The following is a 10,645-nucleotide window of genomic DNA, read 5'->3' on the forward strand; positions in this document are numbered from 1 at the left end:
ATGGAATTTTTTTAAAAAAAACAAAAATTTCCTTTTTTGTAAAAAATTTGAAGAAACAAAAACATATAAAATGAACATTTTTTAATGTTTTAGGAAATCGTCAAAATTAAGGCCATTTAAATTATATTTTCTGTAAACCCTCGAGTTGTGGGGGGAAATGAAGTTAGAAGGTTACTCGAAATGCTAATGTGGAAAGGGGGGTGGGGATAAAGATCATTCCGAACTGACACGTGAATATTTTTGAAAACGTTTTTTTTGACTCGGACAGTAAGATAATTTTATACAAGTTATCCGGCCCTGTGCGTAATTAAAAATTTGAAAATGAAGAAAACTATCAAAAGTTGTTCGGCACCTGTCCCGTCACGCCGCCATTTATGCATGCGTGATCTTTCGTACACACAACATTTAATTGCTTAAATCTCAAATAAGTATGAACAGCGGAAAGTTATTCGAGCCATTTTTTTTTTGGAATGGCCTCAGATGTTATATATCTCGACTGAGTGATGGCACCACGCCGGTTTTGATTCCAACTCGGGACAGTTTTTTAAAAAGAAAATCTCCATAGTTAGTAAAATTTCTATACGTTGACCGAATCCATATTTGGCGCTTATTTATTTTGGCTTAAACTGAAAATCAGGAAACTATTTTTATAAAAACCCCAGACTGACATATCTAAATTTACTTAATTAATCTTTTTTATATAGTTTTCGCAAAAATGGTTGGTATATTTTTTAACCTTTAAATTTTTTTTGATTTATTCATTTACCCCTCACCCTTTCCCACATCTAAATCAACAAAACATTTCTTTTATATATAGAATCACGCAAATTTATTTATTTTTAAAACTAATAATTTTAAATATAATACATTCAGCTGGGTTCTCTAATAATAGAGGTTTCGGCGGAGATGTATTTTTTTAATGGTGCCTCCATTCGATTAGGAATAGGATTTGACATCCAGGGAGGAAATTTTGATCAGGGATCTGTTCGCCGGAAAAAAATTACCGATCGCCAAGTCTGTATAAAAGATCTAGATCTGAATTATTATAGTGATTGCCAAATTCTTCTTCACTAACTGACGTGAATAAATTGATTAATTGGCAGTATAAAGGGTTGTTCGACTGCTAACTTTTTTTCTTTCTTTTATGATTATAAATAAGATGTTTATTGCCTAAACCAATTTCTATTAATATTCTTCCATTTTTTTTCTTATATAAATAAATCCATCTTTAATATGTGATTTATTTATCCAGGTCGGCGAGTAGGATTTTAAAGACGTATCCTGTGGTCATCCTTTTGAAATCTCGATTCCCCCCCCCCACCTAAATTGTCTCATTTTTTATTTCATTTTACAATATTTCAAAGTCTAGTTTAAATTCCTTTTCCTCTCACCCCCCCCCACTCCCCCCTTTCTTTTTGACCTTCAAAAAAATAATAATAATAATTTAATGTCTATTTTCTTCGCAGAGACTAAAATTTAGCTGATTTTTTTTTAATTAATCGATTTTAAAAAGGTAAATAATTTGATTTTAATTGACATAGGTTTGCCAAAAAAATTTTTATTGTCATTTCTTTAGAAATTTGTTAAATAAGTTATTGATTAATAAAAATAAAATTCTTATTTTTATTTAATATTTATATTTTTTTACGAATCCATTTCTCAACTTTATTCGTCAATCATCCCCTTACCTGGATTATGGTCTAACTCAAGGAAATTGCTTTTATAACAGCTGATTTATTCAAATTTCTGTTGGTCTATTTATAATCACAGTTATTAAATAGAAAGGGATTAAATTTTATTCAAAATTCATTTTTAATTCACCTTAAATCTATATCTCGAAGATTATTTATTACCCCTAACTCATATCTTTCACCCGATTAAAAAATTTCCTTCAGTTGGAATACTCCCTACCTTTGATTGAATATTTTTGAGAACAGACCTAAACTTGACTGGGCTGTTACCTTACAACGTTAAGCTTTCAAACGCATGCTTAAGAACTATTTGGGGATACCGCCTTTCATGGGATGGTATTAATACGGTTTTAATAACCTCTCGATACCATGTCTACATCCGTTTATAAAAAAAAATTGTAGCTTTAGTAGTAGATGGCCAAATAATGTCCGGTTATATATAGATTCGCGATATTTATTTTTGGATATTCTCCATCTTCAACTAATTTAAGGTATGGGGGGGGGGAGGATAATTTTTTGTAACCTGGGCCGGCACTCGGGAAATTAAATTAACCAAATTTTATAACCCGTAATAGACCTTAGATTTCTTTGCAGGTCCCCGATAAAGCATATAGACGTAGCAAAGATCCTTAAGATCGTTCTTGTATACATTTATTATTTACCGAACGCCTTAACTATGGAGGGATGGATGCATTTGAGAGCCCCCCCCCCCACCACCACCAATAAACTCATCAAATTTTTCTTTTATGTGGAAGGGAACATTTAAGTGATCTCTTATTTTAAAAAGTATAGATATATTTTACAAATTATGCTTTATAATTTGAACTATTCGAATATTCATTAATTATATTTTTACTACGATAAAAAATGCGTTACATAAATAATTACCCCTAATTCATATTCTAAAAAAAACCTAATCATTTCAAGAATTCCATTTAAAAAATGACTAATCTTAGCATTTATTAGCGAATGAGAAAAGACAATGGCTTTCCTTCTAGTGCTTCCAAGCCAACATTTCTAGTTATAGGCCCTGTTCATATACTTACATCTTTTAACATGATCATCCTCCGCTCTTAAATCGCTCTTTAGCGGTCAATTTCATACGCGTTTTAAGAATCTGTTTTTTAAAAAAAATAAAGATACCAACTTAAATTGTTATTATGTATTTTATTTTTTTAAAGTTTGAAATCAGCTTTTGCGTTCAAGATTACGAAGACCCCTGCATCAACATAGTGAAAGGATTAATGATGAAATTCCCTCATGTCGACGTCTCCCTATTCCTAGGTTGTATAGTATAAATATATAAAATCTTTCCTTCCTTCTTTCTTTATTTCTTTCTTACTTTGTTTCTTAAGATAAGGGAAGGGAGGGGGGGGGGTGGCAGTGTTTAAAACAAGTTTAAAAAAAAAGTTTTTCGGCCTGTTTCTATAATTATCTTGGCGTGGTCCGCTAAAATAGTAATTTTCTTGCCCAAAACCGATCCTCTATTTTTTTTTTATGAAAAAAAAAGACGGAGAGATTTAAATCCCCAGTGTTTTACCCTAAGTGGAATTTCATACAACAACAGAAAAAAATTATCTTTACATTTTTTTTATGGTAAACTTCCTTCAATGTTGTTTGTCTGGATATATATTTTTTTTAAAAAAATAATCATTTAAATACAGTGTTGTTATGATTTAATGAAACATATTGACGATTAAATTCAAACCCATTCATATAAAATGATAATAATTTTAACTTTGTAAAAAAAATTGATAAGAATAATTGCAATTTTTTTTTTGCAAAATCAAAATAATTTTATTTTCAAATAAATTTTTTTAAAAAATATGGAAATGTTTTCCATCAAATCTGCTCGACAAAAGTCCATTATCAGTAATTAGTTCCGGTGTTCTTATCACTTATTCAATTAAAAATCGATTAATTTTGAATGTTTTTGACGATGTAATAACTAATAAAATTAAAAATCACCTCGCTACGCTTGGCTGACAATCAAGATAATAAAAAAATCATAAAATTATAAAAAATACTATTTTCATTTTTTTTAAAATAAAAATAGTTTTTTAAAAATAAAATATTTTTTTAAAAAAATAAGTATTTTAGTTTTTTTTAAAATAATTTTTTTTTTAAAGTTTTTGAAAAATTTATATAAATTTTTATTTAATTTTTTTTTTAAATAAAATATATAAAATCGAAAACCCATTTTATTTTATTTATTTATTTTAAAAAAAATAGGAAAATAATTCCCTTAAAAATGAAGAATTTTTGAATCTTGGAATTTTGGCTATGCCCTACAACTCACCGCCTCTTATTTACTCTTTAAAAAAAATTACGACGCTTTTGAATGTAATTTTTAAAATGAAAATTGTTAGAGAGCGTTGCAAATCGTGACCCAAAGGGATCGCGAATAATTTTTTTTTCAATAAAAAAATAATCGTTAGTGGGAGACGTGGAATATCATAATTTACCTATCCCAACTAGCGGCTATAAAATTATTCAAGATCCCCAAATAATTAGTTTTATATCAAGATGGCGATACAAATCCCGATTTCTTTAATTCTTTTTTTTTTGAAAATCTATGGCGGATCAATTTGACGGTGGGCAACTCGGCAGAAGAGGAGTTATATCATTTATTAATTATATCAATATTTTTATTATGTGAATGAATGAATTAGGGAGTCCCGAGATCGTAGTGAATTCCAAGATAAACAACATGATCCCGGCCTTCGACGCTGCCAAGTACGAACTCATTCTAGTGTCGGATGCGGGAATTATGAGTAAAAACACTTTCCTTTTTTTATTAAAAAAATTATATATATACTCCTCAAGAAAGTCAGGGAATTTTTGAATGTTAGGAAGAGACCCAAGAAATTAGTGTTGTCACAAAATATTACTCAAGCCTAGAGATCTTGTCCATACATGGCAGAGGTGTCTGGACATCTATTGGCTAAATTACGTGCTTTGGCACTATATATTATCTAAGGCTAAAATTTTGAATTAGCCTTTTTCAAAAAAATCGGCGAAATCGAGCACGTTACGCCGTAAAATAATGTTATAAATTATAAGATTTCTCGAAACCGTTATCCGAACTTGATACGAACGATTATTCATATTCGACCAGGTATTATGTTTGAATACATACTTCACCAGTATCAATTTCGGATATTAAGAAAAAATTATTTATTAACTAACTTTATACCCCCAATATGCGAATTTTAATTTCAATAAAAATATATTCAAAAATTTGGTCACAGTATAAATTCGCCAATTGAACAAAAGAAATATAAATTTAATCGAAGTTTTCGATAGCTCATTCATCTGGAGATGATTTTTTTTGCCTTTTTTAATTGTACTTTAATTTTATTGATCTCGCAATTACATTGTAAACAAAGGAATAGATATTTTTTTCGTTAATAAAATACTTTGATAAATTATTATATTTTTTAAAACCGGCTAGGAAACGGTTCGGATCTTGGAATATCCAAAACCAGTACACGAATTGGATTCTTTCCAGAGTTGTTAAAAGATACTTTTTAAATGGATCTAGATACAGATACAACGTCTAAAATAATATCTAGATACAGATTATTTAATCAAAAATCTATCTAGATACAGATACCTCATTTTTATATCTAGATCCTTTAACAACTCTGATTCTTTCAAATCATTAAAATAGGAAAAAGCTAGAACCGGGTTTAAACAAATTAGACTTTGCTCAAATATTTTGGTCTCAACCGCTAATAATTATAAATAATAAAATGAGGAATGATTTTATTTTTTACAAAATTCGATTTCTATAAATTTTGTTTATAAATGAGAAAATTTAACCTTATTTTTCGCAAGATTGAGAAAATTGTTGTCGGTTAAAAAAGGAAATTGCTTTTTAGCCGAAACGTAATTTTATTTTAGATCGTGAAATATTAAAAAAAATCCATGCAATACGTGATTTATTTTTATATTTTGATTATTTTTTTTTAAAAAAAAAGATTTTAATAATAAAAATGACACATTTTTAATTATAAATATTTGTTGCAATATACATCATTGAATTTGAACGTAACTTAGTCTATGTCCTAACAATTTGACGTATAAACTCTTAAAAGTGAGGGAAAAAAAGCAAGTATATGGAAGTATAACAAATTGGCAAAGCAAAATAATTGCGCAGTTTATTCTTCTCCCCCCACCCCAACCCTACTTGCTTTCTTAAACAAATAACTCATTTTCTCTCAAAAAGTTTTAGCGCTAAAGAATTGCCCAATCATATAATGGCTTACTTGGGAGGACGTAATTTTAACCTTGTTGAATTTCTTGATAATTTGTTGTACAATTCAACCCCCCCCCCCACCTCCTACCAAGTATTATCAAAAATTTCGATTTCGGCTAAAAAAATATACCCAAGCCTCTATAATTTGGAAGGACCAAACGTTTCTGCCATCTATAAACGAAGCCTCGAAACCTTAGGTTAAAAAAAAATACGCTTAAATGGAGGTCATCGACAACACTTAACCCCACCCTTGGATATTTGATTATAAATTAAATACTAGTATATATTTTTTTGGTTCATTGCATTGAAGTGCCGGAGAACTCGTTGACAGAAATGGTATATTCGATGACGCGTGGCGTGGGGCTGGTACATCAAATGCCGTTCACCGCTCCCAATCGCGGTTACTCTTTTCCCGCCGTTCTCGAAAAGGTTAAAATTATATGAATTCATTCCGAATAGTACTCATTAAATATAGTGTTTTTTTTTATTTCAAATGCCAAAATTCGTTTTTCTAATTAATAATTAAAGCAATTACTTTAATTATTATTTTTTTCTTACATTGTATATAAAAAAAATTGTTTATATTCAATTTTTTTCCAATTTTGGCTTTAAAATACTATTTTATATTCTCATAATCATTGATCTGTTATTAAAAGATATTTTCGTTTTGACTAAAATATTATATAATATATATTATTTTATTAATTTTATAACCTATTATTAATTATGTTTTTACAAAAAGATTCTATTTTAATAATATATTTAATGAATTATTTATAACGTAGGTTGTATAAGTTGAAATTACTTTTAAAATAATTAGTGCCTTATTTTATAATAGCTTAAAGAACATTTTTAATTATTTAATATATATATAATCTCCATAATCATAATACGATCGCTTTCGTATCTCCCTAATGTATATTAAATTTAAGGAGAATGTTAATTTTATCTCCATAATCAAAACAAGATCGTTTTCGTATCTCCCTAATGTATTTTAAATTTAAGGAGACTATATAGTATAATGTTAATTTTTTGCTCTCTACACTACGAGAATCGAACACATGCCTCCCGTTTCAAAGGCACATGCTTTACCGCATGAACCAGCTTGAATATAAATAAATTTAAAATATTAATTATATAGATATTAATTAATATCTATTATTTTTAAAATTCTACCCTTTATTATTATTATCATACTAGCTGATAAGGTTGAAGGGTAATTATTTAGTTTGTGTGTATGGTATTAAATATACTTTATTAATAAATTATAAATATTAAAATGAGTAAAGGTAAAATTAATGCTGTATATTGTGAGCATGTATTAGAAATTTCAAAATTTAAAAATGTGATGGAAATCATGTTGGATAAAATTTAAAATAGAGGCGCCTTAAGATTTTTGAATATTAAATATGGGTTATAGATTGGCCTGAAACTTTCTTGCAGACATAGCCAGGCCTAATCAAAAAACCATGGGTTGAAGGGTAATTATTTAGTTTGCGTGTATGGTATTAAATATACTTTATTAATAAATTTTATATAAATATTAAAATTTAAGAGTAAAAGAGGTAATAGGAAAATCAGATATTTACCCTTCATTTGATGATAATTTTGAAATTAGACAGATTTAATTCTTATAAACCCCTTACATCAGACCTATTTTTCTGGATCAAATAAATTATTTGAGTTTTCCTGGGCTTGGGAAATATTTTTCACCATTAATATGGACTTGGACATAGCTTGAGAAACATTTTTCATAATTATTATAGTCTAAGATTCCTGAAAATTTTTTAATTTTAAATATGGGCTAGAAATTAGCCTGAAAATTTCTTTTAAAGACATGGCAAGGCCTGATCTAAAACCAAGGCCCATGTAACTTTCATATTCTGATTGTATTTTTAAATGCATTGTGACTTTATATATTTTATTTCAGTCCTCAACTATGAAAGATATTATGGCCTTTTGCGGGTTTGAGAAAACTAAGTGCGAGAACCTGGCTTGGTAATTTTTTTTAATATTAGACATAGGTGTAAAATTTAACACAGAATATTTATATGGCCCACAGGTAAAATCTAATTTAAATATATTTTTATTCAAAAAAATAGTATTCACTCTTAGTCTTAATGGGTTGGCCTTGCTTGGTTGAAGTGAGCTGGGTTAAAATAGAATAAAAGATATATATGGTTTTTAGAGATTTACCTATCTCCAGGGTGTAAAAATTTTTTGAAAATTACTATCGGTTGACCAGGTTTGAGAAATTTTTTTATAAAATTATTATGGGTTGGGCTGGACTTGGAAAATATATTTATAAATTATATTGGGCTGGGCTTGAGAAAAATTTTGCAAAATTATTATGAGCTTGGACGCTTGAGAATTTTTTTATTATTAATTATAGGTCAGACATTGGCCCAAAACAATTTTTTTTGCAGGCCTGGGCTTGACCTAACCAAAAAACCAAGGCCCATGAAAATCTGAATTATGATTATATTCTTAAATTCATTATGATTATTAAAATATTTTATTTCAGTTCTCAACTACCAAAATTATTATGATCTTTCATTGGACTTGGAAGAATTTCTCATAATTAATATGGCTTTGGACTTTGCCTGGGAATTTTTTTTAATATTAAATATTAGGTATAAAGTAATCAGTAATATTAACAAACAATATTGGTATTATCAAGTAAATGCTTTAAATTTATTTTTACTCAAACCATAGCACTTAGTTTTAATGGATTGAACCTGGCCTGAAGGGGGAGGGGGTAAAAAGATTAAAAATTGGATATTATTTTTAAATAACAGGTAACATCTAGCATAAAAGTAAGAAGAAAATTTTCATTCCCCGTCATTTTTGACGGGCTATCTACTAGTTATTTTATAAGGTTCTACTTTTAATTCCTTTATCGATAATTAAATGGACCTCCTTGCCATATAAAAATCTCTTCCCGAACCTACAAGGCGAAAAAATTAGCTGAGCCTATAGCTCATCTGACCCACCCTGCCCCCATTTTTTCTTTCTTTAACCCTATATAAATAATATTCAAGTGCTTTATATCTATTTTCTCATGAATTCATAGTAAAATATATATATTTTTTTAGACGTTGCCATAAAAGATAATCTCCCTATACGATTGCTTTACCTTAATTTTTTTTTAAAGGTCTACTTCGGAACTGCCCATGCCCGTATTTACTTAGCTTCCGATTTCCTCGGCATCAATTGCTGCACGGGCATGTCCAGCCTCTACAGGAAACGTATACTATCGTCCGCCGGTCTGGCCTCGTTTGGTAAGTATCTCGCGGAGGATTATTTTATGGCCCGGGCCGTCCGGTCAGCGGGGTACAAGCACCGTATCAGTCCTGGTCCGGCTCTACAAAATGCCACTCCTACTTCTGTCAGGGCATTTCAGGAAAGGCTCGTTAGGTTCGTATATACCCGAAAATATTGCGATATGTCTTAATATAGGAAAAAAAATAATGTGACGAGGACAGGATGGGACAAAGAATTGTACTTTACTTGTGCAGCACGCATATATGCGTTATATATAGAATAGTCCGAGCTATTGTGTAAGAAATCCATAAACATGTAGAGTTACCATGAATTTTCATTGGTGTCCAAGATTTTTTTAGTAACTCTAACGAGACTGTATAAAGTTGTTAATCATTTAAAAATTGACAGCTTAACCAATCCTGGAACTAGTTACATTAAAAAAATATAAAAAACACTATAATTCATACATCATATATTTATAGATGGAGCAAGTTAAGGTTCACGATGGTTCCTGTTACCATATTATTCGAACCCCTGAGTGAGTGCTTGGTACTGGGATTGTTGAATAGCTGGGCCGTTTTTTATCTATTCGAATGGAACAGTTTGGTGTTCTTCGCGATTCATTGCCTTGTTTGGTTCTTGCTCGATTACGCCTTGCTCAGGATCGTCCAAGTTTGACATTACATAAATATATTTACAAGGGTTATCATTGTAAATTCAATGCTATAGATTTAAGTTTTTAAAAGCTATTTTTACTTTTTGCGGCGTTAGCATAAAGTCGCGGGCAATCTAATGATTATTCGTAGAACTGTAAAAAAAAAAACGAGAACAAAAAATTTATAAGGATAAAAATCGGATTTTTTTTTTAAATATAATTATATTATTATTTAAAGAACGGTAAGTTACCATTTAGCCGAACTCAATTTCTATTGGCCTGGTGTTATAGGGAATTATCGGCGCTACCACTTTTCCTCGTGGCACTAAATACTTCGGTTCTCAAGTGGAAAAATAACACATACCGACTCAAATGGGGAGGGTACGTGGAGAAAATTAATGTACCTTACCCTTCTTCGAACAACTACAAGAATGGTCGATCCAATTTGGAAAATCTCAAAATTTATTAAACGGGGTTTCCCTATTTATTCATTCGTAACTCACCTGCCACCTTTTTAAATAAATAAAAATCTCTGATAAAATATCCTCACTCACCCCCCCCCCCCACTCCACCTCCCTCCTTCTATTTATTTGTAAATAATCATGTGCCATTACAAAATACTTTATAAAATATTTATATATATATTAATTTTTTTTATATTTTATTGATAAATCTTACAAAAAAAATTTATTATTTTTTTTTTAAAAAAAAAAGTATATTTTAGGCCATTTTTTTTAGTTTTTTTTTTAAAAACTTTGTGATTTGTAATAAGTT

At 29.4% G+C, this 10,645-nt stretch overlaps 1 protein-coding gene across 1 annotated transcript in view; it reads left to right on the forward strand.

The window, feature by feature from the left end:
- The window catches only part of LOC135928085 (ceramide glucosyltransferase-like), a 28,962-nt gene extending 18,317 nt beyond the window's left edge, over positions 1-10,645 (forward strand). The window contains exons 5-10 of the mRNA XM_065464418.1: positions 2,873-2,975; positions 4,364-4,465; positions 6,263-6,381; positions 9,107-9,369; positions 9,699-9,888; positions 10,110-10,645. Of these exons, the coding sequence (XP_065320490.1) occupies positions 2,873-2,975; positions 4,364-4,465; positions 6,263-6,381; positions 9,107-9,369; positions 9,699-9,888; positions 10,110-10,340 (1,008 nt within the window). The 3' untranslated portion in view covers positions 10,341-10,645. The remainder of the gene's footprint in view (positions 1-2,872; positions 2,976-4,363; positions 4,466-6,262; positions 6,382-9,106; positions 9,370-9,698; positions 9,889-10,109) is intronic.

This window comes from Gordionus sp. m RMFG-2023, chromosome 4, assembly GCF_954871325.1.
Source record: "Gordionus sp. m RMFG-2023 chromosome 4, tfGorSpeb1-WG-v2, whole genome shotgun sequence".
Taxonomy (NCBI): domain Eukaryota; kingdom Metazoa; phylum Nematomorpha; class Gordioida; order Chordodea; family Parachordodidae; genus Gordionus; species Gordionus sp. m RMFG-2023.